The sequence below is a fragment of the Euleptes europaea genome, chromosome 4, assembly GCF_029931775.1.
Source record: "Euleptes europaea isolate rEulEur1 chromosome 4, rEulEur1.hap1, whole genome shotgun sequence".
Lineage (NCBI taxonomy): Eukaryota > Metazoa > Chordata > Lepidosauria > Squamata > Sphaerodactylidae > Euleptes > Euleptes europaea.
Genome location: NC_079315.1, coordinates 39,389,998 through 39,406,647, shown reverse-complemented (window position 1 = coordinate 39,406,647; position 16,650 = coordinate 39,389,998). Strand labels below are relative to the sequence as shown.

The 16,650-nt window shown below is 47.2% G+C and overlaps 1 protein-coding gene across 1 annotated transcript in view; it reads left to right on the top strand.

Moving 5' to 3' along the window:
* Positions 1-16,650, top strand: part of CCDC171 (coiled-coil domain containing 171) — a 160,352-nt gene that overhangs the window by 25,130 nt on the left and 118,572 nt on the right. The window contains exon 7 of the mRNA XM_056847984.1: positions 2,729-2,867. Coding sequence (XP_056703962.1) covers positions 2,729-2,867 — 139 coding nt within the window. The remainder of the gene's footprint in view (positions 1-2,728; positions 2,868-16,650) is intronic.

Sequence of the window (16,650 nt, the reverse complement as noted above, 5' to 3'; positions counted from 1 at the left end):
TACATTCTGAACCCTTCTTGGTTCCCTTTCTTGGTCCTTCTTTCCCCTCTGACCCTCTGGAGCCTTACCTGGTAGCTAACATGGCTGCTGCAGCAGATAGAGCAACGGACCCCAAAATGGCAGCCATACTATCCTGCACAGGGGAAGAAGAAGAGGATCCCCCCAGGCATTACAGAAAAAATCTCTGTCATTGCGCAGATGCTAGTGAAAAATAAAATGGCAATGTTCAGTTTTGAAAAATAATAGTTTGTATGCTTTTGAGGGCATATGTAAACACCAGAGATAAAGGTGGTAGATCCCCTAAATCCCTGGAAATTATGGTTCTGTTAGGGGCCTAGTGATCCTGAAACAAAATTCTCCAGGTACAAGCTATTTTTAAACAAGATGTGAGTCACTGACACAGTTCATCAGAGCTAACGGTCTTGATTTTCATGGTTACATCTTCACTGGGACTAACTATGGTTAGCTAATCAAACCTTTATCAAGGTGAACAATTTGAAACAATGGCCTGAGGTGAGTTTCAGCCATGGTTTGGGGCAAACTTTATTAGCTATTAACAGTAGCTAGTTGTGATATGGATGTATTGCTAAATTCAGGAAAAAGACAGTGTGATGGCCCCCTGGTCAGAGGCCCCATCTCCCTAGGAATGTACCATGGTGTATTCACATGGTCAAAGATGAGTCATTACTCAAGAGATTCTACAGTTGCCCATTTTATTGATTAGTTCTCCATGCAGCCTGGCTAATAAGTCCTTGATTACCTCCACCTGTTTTCACCCAGGTTCTCAGACTGGCTTCTACTGCTGAGGTCCTTCACCTGGTCTTGGTAGCTCCTAATTCAGGCTACTTCATCTATAGATAGAGTTAATGTTGGCAGTAGCTAGGCCACCCAGGCCTGGCCATTGATAGTTGTGGCCTCTTGGCCAGGAATGCCATTTTGTCCATCCAGGTGAGTCCTGTGTAGAGAATTCTACCCACTGTAGAGAACTCAAGTCTGGCTGGCTACTCTCCTTCCCAGTTCTTAGCAAGTCCCAGCCACGTACTCCCCACCTCCTTCAGCTGGGCCATTTTTATCCTCCTTCTCCTGGACCTGTCCAGTTCCTGCCACCCTGTGCCTACTCCTGATTAAGTCGTTTATCCCAAGGACACCTTTGCCCTTGAGTAGGTCTTTTCTCCTTCGTGAACTGGTCCTGAATGTCCTTGCTCCTGCTATGCCCTCACCAACCCCCAGACCTTCACCTTCTGCTCCTTTACAGTGCTGCTGGCATGCTTAAGGGAGTGTCCATGTTTCACCCCTTCTCCTTTAAGGCTAAGGTACCCTGGGATGTAACAGAGGTAAATTTATTCACAATGGGAAGAGTGAGTGATATGAGGAAGCCCACAAGCTACCACCACATTCCTAATTGCTAAACAATGTTTTAGAGCTTGAGGAGGTTCGATCTGTACCAGACCAAGTACTTCAGGGTTTTTTACTTTCTTCACTTAGGTTTAAGTACAGTATATGCATATATGATTAAAATTAAATTACTATTTGTAGATAATGTATTCTGGCAAGTTATGTATTTTTCGTGTTGTAATCATGTTCAATAACTTCAGTTTGGTTAATCCAAGAAACTTCTGTAGAAACTTCTGGATTAAGTGAATAGTGGTACTCTGTGCAATTTATATAATCTGATTTTTATGCCAAACCCATAAGAAGTTGTACTCTTAAAAGACTGTTAGAGTTGACAGGTTACTATTTCCTCGGGAGTTGTGTGAGGAAATGACACCTCGGTGTCCTGGAGGGACCCTTCCACTGTCCCCTGGCGTTCCGGGCGGTGCTTCGTTGGCCTCAGACAGGTCAGCAGGCTGGGCGTGTGACCAGTCTGCTCCCTTGGGCTGAGAGGTGTCTCAGGAAGCTCCCACCTCTGCAGCCTTCCTCCTCCCTTGCCTCAGTATCTATGCCCTCTTATATAGAGCTGTCAGTCCCGGTAGCCCTGCCCCAGCCCTTCCATTCCCCACCCCCAAACTCCATAAAAGGCCTAACCTGGCCCAGCTGGGTCCTGCCCCCATACGCATGCCTCTGTGGTTAGAGCTTCTGCCCCTTTCTCTCCCCGCCCCTCAGCTGGTGGGTGGGGATGGCGAGCTTCCCCTCAAACTGGGGAACTTTGGCGGCAGGGCCTTCTTTGTCTGGGCCCTGAGTCTGTGGCCCCTCTGACCCCTCCCAGCTCACCCCTTGGGCAGGAAGGGTCTCCTACGCTATGCCACAAGGCCACAGCTCTTTCCCCCTCTCCCCACCTCTCAGCTGTTAGGCGGGGAAAAGGCACAGGGCCGCGGCGTTGGTTTTGCTTTTCTCTGTCGGGCCACGGGAAAGCATTTCCTCCTCCTCGCCTCCACATCTTAGCAGTTGGGCGGGGAACCGGCGCGGCTCAGCATCTTCAGCGTCCTCTCCCTGGGGAGCAACTGGTCAGGATGCTGCCTGAGCCAGATGCCGTTGGCTGCTGTTTCGGGGCTCCCGGAACCCTCTTTGAGCTGGCTTGGGGTAAGTACCGAGGGGGCGGGAGAGGTCCCGAGGCAGGGTGAACGATTGCCACCCCAGGAAAAGTTGTTCATATTTTGTTAAAATTAGAAATTGGTAATGTCTTGCCTTGAAACCACATGTTACAGAATCATATTATTTACAGCAGTTGTCAGAAACTAAATTGTTAGTTGCCAAAATAATGCTTGCAAATTCTGTTCTCTGTTTTCAGACTGGAAAGGGATTACCTCTCGATAAACAAGCAGCTAAAGGAAAAGGTAGAGGAAAAGAATAAAGCAATTACAGAGCTCTCACAGAGACTACAGGATAATGAAAAAAGTTGCAAAGAATTACAGGATGAGCTTCTACTGGTAAGAGAATAGCCCTGAGGCATTTTCTTTATTGGTCCAAAAGATGCTATGTGTGCTGCCAAGAAAATTTTTTTGGGAAGCAGGCAATTATTGGTACTACCCACTTCTACTGCTCTTTTTGCTTGGAGTGAGCTTATACGGGTGGTGTGTAATGGGTGGAGCAGGCAACGGAGTCTCTCATTATTAGTGTTTTGTTGTAGGCATATTCTGGCTGTGGTGACCTTTGCTTCTGTTCACTGTTGTATTGGGCTTTGTATATATAATGATATCATCATAAATGCTAGGGGTGGAGTCTAGATAATGAAAGGGTTGAGAGCTTAATAAACATGATGGGCAATGGTAATATGATACAGGATTTATCTTGAGGGGAGAGAGGGGCATAGATATGTTTCCAGTGGAATGGATGGTTATAGCAAATTATATAGTGTTCTCCCCCTGCCACATTGCCCAACTAAAAATGGATTTAATTCTAATGACTTTTTCTGTACAAGAAAGGTTTAAAACTCCGGTTTGAACTTCTTTGAAATCTTGGACTAATCAACCAGTTAATTTATCTCTGAAATCACTTGCATTACCATGGTTTGTGTTTGTGTATCTTCAACATAGAGTTGCTTTCTTACCATCAAGTCGCTTCCGAATTAACGAATTAATGTCCTCCAAAACATCCTATCGTTAACAGGCTTGCTCCGGTCTTGCAAACTGAGAGCCATGGCTACCTTGATTGAGTAAATCCATCTCATGTTGGGTCTTCTTCTTTTCCTGCTGAATTCAACTTCTCATAATGTGACCAAAGTATGATAGCCTCAGTTTACTCATTTTAGCTTCTAGGGAGAGTTCAGGCTTGATTTGATCTAGAACTTACTTATTTGTCTTTTTGGTGGCCCACGGTATCCATAAAGCTCTCCTCTAACAGAGCATTTCAAATGAGTCAACTTCCTGTCAGCTTTCTTCATTGTCCAACTTACACACCCATATAGTAATGGAGAATATAGTAATATGAATTATCTTGATCACCAGCAACACATCAGTACACTTAAGGATCTTTCTTGCTCTGAGGGAAGGGCATCTTGGAACTGTGGGTGATTCCCATTGCACTCTCAGGGAGGCAGGATCAACTCTTCATTTCCTGTCTCCTGGGCAGGAATTGCCCTGCCTCTACAGGGAGTTTCGGTCTTGCCCCTACAGCAGGGGTGGGGAAACTTTTTCCTGCCAAGGGCCATTTGCACATTTATAACATCATTTGGGGGCAATACCAGGTGTAGATCTCCGAGTGGGGGGGGAGAGGCTAGGGTTGCCAGGTCTCCGGCCACCACCTGGAGGTTGGCAACCCAAGGGGAGGCCATGCAGAGAAAGCCTGGAGGGCTCCCCGGTCCCCCCTCCCAGGCAGGAGGGCAGCCAGTGGTGGGCTTGAGAAAACGAGGCGCCAGGGGGGCGCAGCCTGCAGTCGATCGGCAAGGGAGGAAGGGAGGAAAGGAAGGAAGGAAAACAGAGAAAGAGGAAAAGGGAGAGAGGGAGAAAAAAATGAAAAGAGGGGGAGAAAGAAAAGGACAGAAGGAGACAGACAAAGAAAGAGAGGGAGAGAGAAAAGCCTTTCCCCCTACTCATACACACACCTGCCGGCCCCATGCAACCGGGCCCCAGGCTCCATGCCCTCCCCCAGAGTCCACAAAAGGCCCCCCGAAGCCCAATCAGCTCCTGCGCGCATGCTCTGCCGCCGGGAGCCGCGGGCCTCTTTCCCACCTCTCCCTCTCGCTGCTCAACAGCCGACAGGCAGTGAGAGGGGCTTACAGTGTGCCCCGGCATTCCTGCATGCTGCGGCAATAGGGGGCAGCCTTGGGGAAGGGTCCCTCCCCCTCCTCTCCGACCAACAGCAGTCGGCGAGAGGAGGTCCAAAGGGCGCCACAGCGCCCCTGCAAGCCGCGGCCCCAGGAACACCCTCGGGGAGGGCCCTCCTGCGCCGTGCCTCCGCGGCAAGGCCCCGGAGCTCCCAAGGGCCACAAAAAATGTCCTCAAGGGCTGCATACGGCCCCCGGGCCTGAGGTTCCCCATCCCTGCTCTACAGGAAGAGCAGCTTCACAGCGCGTCTCTGCACTATGTTCTAGGGACTTAGGAAATTTCTTTTCCAGTTCTCTCTTTACCTATTCTAAACTATTCTTACTTTTATCCCCTATTTTTCTCCTGGACTTTACCTTTGCTGCCTTATCTATTTCTCTTGGCATTCTGCCTCTTTCTATTCCTCTTACTACAAGGCAAAAATGGCGACTGGAGAGAAGAGAAATGAGGATGGCTTCCTCTCTGACGAGGACTCAGATCTGGGCCTCGTGCGGTTATCTGACCAGCAGAATACTGAGCCCTCTAACAGCCGCTCCCATGGTCTCTTAGAGGAGCTAGAGAAGGAGGAGGAACTGGAGGCCAGTGCGCCCAAGCGGCTGCAAATTGAGGGGGTGCCCAAAAAAGGGGTGAAAAGAGCCCTCAGTGGCAAGACAGCCCCCGCATCCTCCCCATCGGCTCCTCAAGCAGTTGGAAGTCTGCAGAGCGCAGCAGAGCAAGTCCCAGCAGCTCAATCCTCTTCCTTGGTGGCTGGTAATGTACCTTTCCTCCTTCTGTTGATGCTGTGGATGGATGGCCAGTGATTCAGGCCGACATTATGGCCATAGTGGACTCATGTTCAGTGTTTGGCCTACTAAGACCCCAAGATCCTTTTCACACACACTACTGCTCAGACAGATCTCCTCATCCTATAATTATCCATTTGGTTTTTCCTACCTAAATGCAGAACTTTACATTTATTTTTGTTGAAGTGCATTTTATTAGTTTTAGCCCAATTCTCCAGCCTGTCAAGAATCCTGGCTCTGTCTTCTACCGTATTTGCTACCCCCCCCCCCAATTTAGTATCATTTGCAAATTTAATAAGCATCCCCTCTATTCCTTCATCCAAATAATTTATAAAGATGTTGAACAACACAGGGCCCAGGACAGATCCCTGAGCCATTCCACTAGTCACTTCTCTGCAAGTGGATGAGGAACCATTAACAAGCACTCTTTGGGTGCAATCTGTCACCACCTAACAGTAATAGGATCTAAAAAAAGTGATTCTCAACCTGGGGCCATATGGCCCCCTCGGGGGCCCCCAGGATATTCCAAGGGGGCCAGAGGTGAAAATTGCGTAAATGGGGGGCCACGGTACGAGACTAGGGGGCCATAGAGGGAAGTGAGAAGAAAACAGAGAAGTGACTGAGAAAAGAAAACAAAAGAAATACAATTTGTACCTTCAGTGGTAGGAGCCCCGTGGCGCAGTGTTAAGCTGCAGTACTGCAGTCAAAAGCTCTTCTCACGACCTGAGTTTGATTCTACCCAGCATAAGTTTAAATTTGTTAAAATTTGCTCTCCTAAAGTCCAACCTATATATCTGACTACGTACAGTTTTTCCTTTCCCCAAGATTGTAAATTCCAAGATTACATGGTCACTACTACCCAGGGTGCCTACTACTTTAACCTCATCAACCAGTTCTTTCTTGTGGGTGAGAATCAAGTCTAAGATAGCAGATCCCCTTGTTTCCCTGTCCACTTTTTGGAATAGGAAGTTGTCAGCAAGACAAGTCAGGAATTTATTGGACCTTGCATTTTTAGCAGAGTTGGACTTCCACCAGATATCTGGGTAATTAAAATCTCCCATAACCACTATGTCCCATTTCTTTGAAAACTTTGTAATCTGGTCTAGGAGTGTCTCATCCAAGTCCTCTGCCTGGTTTGGTGGTCGATAGCAGACCCCCACCATAATATCACGATTATTTCTTACACCTTTTATTTTTACCCATAGACTCTCGACTGGACTTCCATGCTCAGATTCATGTATTTCTTCATGCTCAGATTCATGTATACACATCGTTGACATATAATGCTACTCCTCCCCCTTCCTTATCTGTCTATCTCTTTTAAACAAGTTGTACTGTCACGGTCTCTGACATAATTATGGTATTTTGTGTACATGTGCAGAATTAATACCCTGTAGAGCGTGAACACATCATGCAAACTGAACACAAACTGCAGAGGTTTGTGTAATGAAAAGCCTGTGTAATGCAAATGTCCTTAGAACAGGCTGACAGAATTCTCTCAAGGTCAGCTCTTTCAAAGAGCTAACTAACTAACTAACCCTTGTCCTTGAAGGGAGAAGAGCAGACCACCTTTCATTATCTGTCAGAAAGATGTAACTAAAATCACCTTTTCTGACTCAGCTGTCAGCTGAATCTCAAAGGCAGAACAGTTTTGCCCTCCTCAAGGTCTACTGAAGATATCTTAATGTACTGAGAGTGCATTAATAGCTTAAACTTTGCTTTTTATAACTTAAAGGCCTTAAAGATTCCTGCAGTCCTATCAAGGATATGAGTAATATGCTTTCTTGCTTTTTGTAACCTTGCTCAAGGCTATGTGCTACTGACCAGTTGGTCACAAAGTGACAATGTAAACAATAATTGTGTTTTATGAGTTATATAGTTAAATATTGTGCTACAGATTTTTAAGTAGTCTCATTTAATGCGTATTGTCCTAATGAAGAGAATGGTATAAAAATTATGTATATAATGTGATCATGAAACTCAGAAATGAGTTTTATACTTTAAGCAAAATAGACTGAAAGGAAAGGAAGCCCATATATGGTCATGGAGAGCTGAGCAGTTGTAACTATGGCATTACTGCACTGCTTTTGATATCTGATAGAGGGAATAAAAGGTATTCCTCTTGATGGATGAAAATGTTGTCTGAAAGTGGGGATAAAAGATTTCCCTTCACTCTTAATGAGTCTGAAACAGTATAAATACAGCCACAGTACAGCTAGAGAATCAGAACCTTCCAAAAGGCTCTCAGAAAAGGCTGAATGGTATGTATGGCTTAAATACTTTACTCTAGACTTTGTGAATTAGATACTTTGAACTGAATCAGAATAATTTGACTGTTAGATTTTAGAAGTTGGATTTTGAAACTGAATAGTATATAAGACTTGCTTTTACTGCATACATTGTAATACATACATTGTATTTTGACAAGAGTTTTTATAGAAGTGTTAAAGACTTGATAATCTGCATTTATACATATTTTACTTGAAGTATGTCAATAAAAAGACTTGCTTTTTAAAAGTAAGTAAAGTTGTTGAGTCCTGCTTACTCGATGATTGGCTGAATAAGATACCTTCACTTCTCAGTAAGTGATACATTCTAAGAGCCTATCATCTGAACAGCACGACCCGCTTCAGTACCCCTCAATCTTAATATTCCAATCAAGAGTGACATCCCACCAAGTTTCAGTAACGCCTATTAGGTCAAAATCCCCTTCCTGTATTAGGGCTTCGAGTTCTTCCTGCTTGTTTCCCATACTCTGTGCATTAGTATACAGAGATCGGAATCCATGGTTTATGTGCTCTGAGGTTTTCATTTCTGTACTTACCCATGAGTTTGTTTCCTCACATACGTGCTACTCCTTGCAAATCTTTATTGTTCTCATCTCCAGTTATTTTCATCATACTAGGCTTTAAGTTTTTGTCTCGCTCCCCCATAGGATTTAGTTTAAAGCCCTCCTGATCAGGTTTGCAAGGCTGTCACCAAACATTTTTTCCTACCCTTGTGAGGTTCAAACCATCTCCTGATAGAAGAGCTTCTTCTCGAAAGTGTAAGCCATGGTCCAGAAATCCAAACCTTTCTCTATGACACCATCTACACATCCAGTCATTAATTTGTAGTATTCTTCTTTCCCTTCCTAAGCCACTACCTTCAACAGGCAGAACTGATGAAAACACAACCTGCTCCTTACTCTCCTCCTCCTGTTGCCCCCTAAAGAGTGCTTCATGTGTTCTGTCCATGAACTCTTTACCCTCCTTTATAAATGGAGTGTGGACAAGAGTGCCTCAGGTCCTTGTATCTTCTCCTCCAACAGGGCTACCAACTTATACTTGCTGCAAGTGTAATTATTGTTACCTTCTGGTAAGAGTACAAACATACCACAGACCTTGCATGTTACTCCCTAGCCCAGTGGTCGGCAAACCATGCATGTGGCTCTTTGGCCCCTTGAGTACGGCTCTGCCACAAATGACCTTGCCCAGGTCGGTCCCCTCGGTCTGTGCCGGGGCCAGGCGAGTGCGCGGCGCCTCTCCGCCCCACCGTCCCGCCTGCCTCGCCCGGCCCCGACGCCACGAATGCTCCGTCTGACCCTGCCAGCTGCGCCGTCGCCATTGGGGCGGGGGAGAGAACGAGGCAGAGAGCCAGCAGGGCCCCGGCGGTGAGAGGGCCGCCGGCAAGGCGCCGCTCAACCTGTTGGACACTTGCGGGGTGTGCAGGCAGCACATCCAGAGCCGGCAGCCCCGCCTGTTGGCTAATGAGTTTGCCGACCACTGCCCTAGTCGCACTGCTATGATCCATTGCTGAAGTTGTTCAGTGACTTTCCTGCACTTCCCTGATAGCTCCCCTGACAAACTGCCTCTCAAGACTCCCTGCTTGAGAAACAAAAAACACTCAACAGATATAAAATGTAGAAACTTGTCAGCTGCTTACAGGGGCCCCAGGGCAGATGCCCAGGCTAAGAGCCCCAGTGCAAGATCCCATGTGCTCTTGCCCTTCGGCTCATGCCTCTGGCAAGAGGAGCTTTCTTAAATACTCTCAGCCCCACACCTCAACAGGCAACATCAGAGCAATTAACTTCAGCCTCACCTGCCCTTCCTGACTCAGCAACAGCTTTCTCTAAGCTCCTGCTGTGTTGTCCACCAAGGAAGGGGTCCCTTCTAAGGTACCACATCCCATTACCTCAGAGAGATTACCTCCTTCCCCAAGGTCTCCATCATCCGTGACTGGCAGGGAGCTGTCACCTTGGGATTGGGATGCAACTATTTCATCCCTGGAGTCCTTACCCACCCCTCTCTTTGGCTGTCTCAGTTCCTCCAGTTGAGCTACCTTGGTCTCAAGGAAGTGAACTTGCTCCTTGAGAGCCAGGAGCTCCCTGCACCGAGCATACACCTGTGACTTCTATCCAGCAGGCAGATAGTCATACATGTGACACATGCAGTACACTGGATAGCCCCCCAAGCCCTGCTGGCTTTCTAAATAACTGGTATTTTAATTATTTATTTTTGGTGTTTTAGCCCTGGAAATGAAAAGTGTCCTGGCCTTTATACTCTTCACCTTTTCTGTACTGAAGAAGGACCTAGCACCCTGGCTTCCTTGCCTGGCTGCTAACGCATACTGATGCTTACTTGCTTGGATTTCCTGCAGGGCACAGAGATGTACTCTGCCCCAATAACAGGATTCTTTCCCCAGGCACAGGCCCCAGTCTAAGAGCCACAGGGCAAAGAACCCTTGATCTCGCACCTCTGGTGAGGAGGAGCTTTTCCAATGTAAATGCTCCCAGCCCCCAACTCTCTCACACAGCTCCACCCAGCACCAATCAAAACCCCCTTTTTAAAAGGCTACACAAGTAGGTTTCAAGTATCCACTCACCCGCAAACACAGTAACCTCACAGCAACCTCAGGTAATGCTCCCCAGCAGTTATAGGAAAGACAAAACCAATACTCACCTCACCTTGCCAGCACCTCTGCCTCATATCTCAAACTGTTAATACTCCTTACTCCAGTTTTCATTTTACCTTCATCTAAATCAAATCCAGTTTTCCTTATGATATGTTCTGCATAGAGATCAGAGATAAAACACATCCTTGTCTGACACCTTTGCCAACTGGAAACCATGCTGTTTCTCCATATAATGTCCTAACAGTAGCCTCTTGTCTAGAGTATAAACTGTGCATCAGAACAATCAGATATTGTAAATCATTGATTTATTTTTAAACCAACCATAACTTTTCATGATCCACACAGTCAAAAGCTTTGCTATAAACTATGAAACACAAGTTGATTTTCTTCTGAAATTCTCTTGTGTGCTCCTGTAACCAACATTAATTTTCAATATGATCTCTAGTGCCTTGTTTCTTGTTGTCTTTTACCTGGTGAATAGTCTAGAAGACTAGCAGGGGTCCCCACCTTGTTGAGCCTATAGTACTTGTGGAATTTTGAGAGAGGCTAGTGGGCACTAGCACAAAATGGTTGATGCAGTGGCAGGCCTAGTTGCTACATGTTGGGAGGGGGTTGGACTAGATAGCCTGTATGGTCCCTTCCAACTCTATGATTCTATGATCTACCAGCTAAACCCAAGCTTACAGTTCTGGTTACTGATGGTTGAGTATTAGCAAGGACTTGTTGAAGAAGAGGTAGCTAAAGCATAAGGGAAATGTACACATGGCATTCAGGTAGTCATTAGGCTATTAATAGTAGATGGTCTTCCCTTTCACAAAAATTATATTTTTACCCTTGCTATCCTAATGTGAAAATATCCAGTGTCTAAAGTTTGTTAGTGTTTTAACATTTTTGTTTTTACCTGGCCAAATGACTTCCTGGAAAAGGGCTCTGAAAAAAAACTTTAACAATAAGCCAGAAGAAGATTCATTAAGAGTTAAATGCACTTCTCTGTTCTGTGAACCGTCTATGTATCAGAAGTTATGTATTCTTTCCTTATTTTATCTGCTCTAGCTGGTATCAAACCTATCAGTGGTCTCACTCACTGACCATAATTTGGATAATCTCAAAGGAATAGTTACTGTTTAGCTTCTTCTGGACTATTAAGTGTGGAAGCAATTTAAATTCACACATTTTTAAGACCAGAGGGGGACCATTACAATTATCTAGTCTGACCTCCTGTGCACACAGGCCATAGAATTCATCCTAGTTGGATTAAAGCATATCTTTCAGAGAGATTTCTCATTTCAATTTAAAACTCCATGTAGCACTGCATCAAACTACCTTGCTTCTTAAGTGGTTCTGTGTAATTATCCTCAGTACGAGAAAGTTAGATCTCTCTCTTCTTTATTTTTAACTTTTGCCTTCAGATATTAAAACACATTTTATGCTTTGTTTGTGTCATTAAGGACTGGTGTAGAAATAACGTGACCTGTCCATTAACCATGGTTAAGGAATCAAAGCGGGCTGTGGAATTGGGCACTTTCTCCCCTTTTGTGTGGAGTTCCCATATAGGTCTTTTCCACAGTTTAGTATTGTGTTTGCACTGTCATTAGCCATGTGAAGTCTGAGCTTGGGAATTGAAGACTTCCTCATTTGTAACAAATCATAGTTTGTCATTGCATCAAAACCCTTTCACATTCCCATTGTCTTGCACAATCCCCATTACCTAACTATGGTTAAGGAAGAGACTGCATTAAATCTGCACCAGCTCTAAAAATCCATTGAGCCCACAGTCATCCAAATTACTATGTTCAATAGACTGAGGCTCAGGGTATTAAAGATCCTGCTTCATGTGTCGACTTGGAAGTAAGACTCAGGGACTAAAACTGTGTGTGTGTGTTAAGTGCCGTCAAGTCGCTTTCGACTCATGGCGACCCTATGAATTAAAGTCCTCCAAAATGTCCTATCTTTGACAGCCTTGTTCAGATCTTGCAAATTGAAGGCTGTGGCTTCCTTTATTGAGTCAATCCATCTCTTGTTGGGTCTTCCTCTTTTCCTGCTGCCCTCAACGGTTCCTAGCATGACTCTTTTCCAGTGACTCTTGTTGTCTCATGACATGACCAAAATACGACAGCCTCAGTTTAGTCATTTTGGCTTCTAGGGTCAGTTCAGGCTTGATTTAATCTATAACCCACTGATTTGTTTTTTTGGCAGTCCACGGAATCCGTAACACTCTCCTCCAACACCACATTTCAAAGGAATCTATTTTCTTCCTATCAGCTTTCTTCACTGTCCAGCTTTCACACCCATACATAGTAATAGGGAATTTGATGGCATGAAATAATCTAGTCTTGGTGGCCAGTGACACATCCTTACACTTCAAAATATTTTTTAGCTCCTTCATGGCTGCCCTTCCCAGTCTCAATCTCCTTCTAATTTCTTGGCTGCAGTCTCCCTTTTGGTTGATGGTGGAGCCAAGGAATAGGAAGACTTGAACAATTTCAATTTCCTCATTGTCAACCTTAAAGTTGTGTAATTCTCCTGTAGTCATTACTTTTGTTTTCTTGATGTTCAGCTGTAGTCCTGCTTTGGCACTTTCTCTTTTAACTTTCAGCAGTAGTCGTTTCCTTTTATTCTAGTTTGCCTAGAATTAAAATCTCACTGCCATGTCCTATACTACTTCAAGAATGGCACCAAACACGTGAGCATCCTATAGCATGTTTTAAGCCAACTTCCTTGTTTTCTTCTTATAACTGCTCCATTATTTCAATATCCTCTCACATGACTGGCTTAGCATTATCTTAGAATTGATGGAGGTGGAAGACTCTCAAGAAAGAATTCAAGTAGCATAGAAGTTTGGCATAATAATTGCTGTTCTCACTCTGAGGGGGAGGGTGTCTGGAGAGATGGTGATTCCCCTTCCTGTAGTCAGGGTAGGCAGGATCAATTTTTCAACTTCCTGTCCTGATCGGAATCGGCCACTCTCTCCAGTTCTTCTCCTGCCTGGCACAGGGAGGCGGCAGCTGCGGTTGCTCTGAGAAGCAACATGAGGAAGCGCAGTACCCTGACCACACTGCCCACCCACCGCACACTCCTATACCAGGGAGGGAAAGAAGCTGGAGGATAACATACTCCCCAGCACCAACCTCGCTCCTCGGCACCAACAGAAGAGCCATGGCGAACGTGGATACTGGACCCGCTGGATTCCTGAGTCCCGGGGACCATGTAGACAGAATTGTTCCGGTGGTGCAGCAGTAGGCCGCCCAGGGATCCCGTTCCAAACAGCACAACAAGAAGGAGGAGCACAAGAGCTCAGAGGAGCAGCGAAAGACCTCCCAGACCTCCAGTAGCCACAAGAGTGGCTTGATGGAGGGAACAAAGTGGCAGGCGGCCGCACAGCCCTCCCGTGGCCACGAGGACTGAGCAACAGATGAGATCAGGCGGCAGGCGACCGCACTACCCTCCAGTGCCCGTGGTGGCAGCAGCATGGAGGAGAACACTTCCGGGGCCAGCAAGAGGAAGAAAAAGCCGGAGGACGAGTAGAAAGCCACGGAAAAGGCACGGAAAGAGCAGGAAGCCATTGGAGTGGTCCGCTCAGTTCAAGGAGCCACGGAGGGACCGCAGGAGGCACCACCCGAGTCAGCGGCCAGCTTGGACCACACCAGACCCAGTGAGCAAAGCACCTCCAGGCGCAAGGGCCCAGCGGGGAGGCAAGACCAGGACTTACTGGCCCTAATGAGGAGGGCTCTTAGGAAAGAGTTCCCATTCCTGCATGCCTCAGTGCCCTCCCCCCCACATGGGTGGTCCCCCTCAGCGGAACCCAAGCCTCCAGGACAAGCTCATTAGAGGGGGGAGAAGGGCCCAGCACAAGCCACAACTTCCCCCAAAACTAGCCTTCTTCAATGGGTGCAGCCTTGGCACCCAGGGACCTGTCCCAAAGCCCAGACCCCTCACTCTTCTACGAGAGCTCAGATGAAGGAGAGAGAAAGGAGGGCAAGTTCAGTTCGGATGAGGAGCAACTCCCCTCTGAAGACCAACATATGAGGCTATTCCAGGGGGAGGATTACCTCTAACTCCTCACTAAGGCCATTATGGCCCTGGACTTGTCGGAGCCAACAGAGCACGGGGAAGAGGATAAAGGCAGCAATAGGCCCAAGGGCCCCAAGGAGTTTCCCCCTCACAGGCACAGCCCCTCCAAGACTGTGCCATTTCCCAAATTATTTGAAACGGTCCTCAGTAAGGAGTGGTAAAGACCCTTGGCCAAATAACATTTTCCAAAGGGCCTTCAAAAGATGTACCGCCTAGCTCCCCACGCCATGGAGTTGCTACGACTCCCCCTTGTGGACGCCCCCTTAGCTGCTCTCCAGTCCTCAGTACTACTGGCCGAGGATAACATGGGCACACTCAAAGACCCGCTGGACAGGAAATCTACCTAGTGGCAAAGAAGACGCACGAGGCCTTGGCTACATCCCTACAGGTCTCAGCCACAGCAACACTATTTGACAGGGCAGCCATAGTCTGGACCAGGAAGCTGGCTACCCTCATCCCACTAGAGCACCACGGAGCCGCTGAGGGCCTCAATAAAATCTCCAAGGCAGTTACGTTCCTGGCAGATGCCACATTGGACTCTATGTCTCTAAGTGCAAGAGCAATGGCGTCCGACGCAGTTTCCAGGCGGGTGCTGTGGCTACGGGCATGGCAGGTGGATTACAGCTCCAAATCAATCCTGCTGGCATACCCCTTCCAGGGTGGACGATTATTTTGAGACAAGCTGGAGTCTATCCTGGTGGAAACCAGGGACTAGAAGAAAGCCATGCCATGCAGCCTCAGAAAGGACAGCATGAGCTCTTCCTCTGCTTCATCATTCCCGTCCTTTCATTCCTTTCACGCACTACCATGCTCACGCTGCGAGCCTCGACAGCAAGCCTGGCCCAGCGGGAGGGGTGCCCCTAGAGGTGGAACTCATTTCCACAAATCCTGTCAGTACCAGAACCAGAGGCCTGAGAAGACCGGCCGCTTTTCCAAACCCAGCGACAGTGACGCCAACCTGGCCCAGGTGGGGGGACCTCTCCAACTCTTCCATGACCAGTGGGAACAGGCCGGACCAGATCAGTGGGTGCGTCATCTCATCTAAATGGGCTACCTGATAGAGTTTCACCAGACCCCTCCCCAGATCGTTTTGTCCCATTGCCCACCTCAAACAAATGACAAAAGCACAAAAGAACACTGAACGCTATTCAGCACCTTCAAAACATAGCAGCCATCGAGCCAGTCCCTCCGGAGGAGAGGTTCCTCGGAGTCTACTCCATCTTTTTCACCATCCTGAAAAAGAACAGAAACTGGTGCGCCATCTTGGACCTCAAGCTGGTCAACAGGTTTATACAGACAAAGTGCTTTTGCATGGAGACCCTAATATCCAACGTGGAAGCCCTCCAACCAGGGACCTTCATGTCATCCATCAACTTGACAGAGGCATACCTGCACATCCCAGTACAGAAGATTCCTTCGCTTCGCCTACTGAACACAACACTACCAGTTCAAGGCACTCCCGTTCGGATTATCCTCAGCATCTCGAGTCTTCGTCAAGGTCCTCATCACCCTGGTTGCACTCCTCAGGAAGGAATCCAGTTTCACCCCTACTTGGATGACATTCTAGTGAGCGCTCCCACCGCGCAAACAGCTGTCCAACACACCACCAGAGTGACCCAGGTACTGAAACAGCATGGGTACCTCATCAACTATACCAAGAGCTCTCTCAAACCCTTGCAACGAATCCTTCATCTGGGCATGGTCATTGACACCAGAAGAAACACCCTCACCTTGCTCGAGGAAAAAGCTGCCAAAATCTCACAACTGGTCAAACAGATGATCAGGTCCAGGTACACAGACCTGTCCACCTTGGTGCAGCTTCAAGGCATGATGATTGCATGCATAGGGGCAGTGCCTTGGGCTCGGCTACATGCACGACCGCTGCAGTGGTTCCTCAAACCCTTTCAGAACCACATCCAACAGAAGAAGAATCCATGGTTAACCATACCAGGCGCAACCAAAGAAAGTCTGCAGTGGTGGTCCAAGCCCTCCATCCTCAGTGGAGGGCAACCATACGTACACTGTCACATAGTCCAGGTGTTTACAGATGCCAACCTGGACAGGTGGGACGCCACTGTCAACCACCAATTGACCCAGGGGGAATGGACCACTACAGAATGGTGGATACACATCAACCGTCTGGAGCTGCAGGCCATTTACAGAGTGCCTACAACCCTTAGCCACACCATCCAGGGTCACCACAT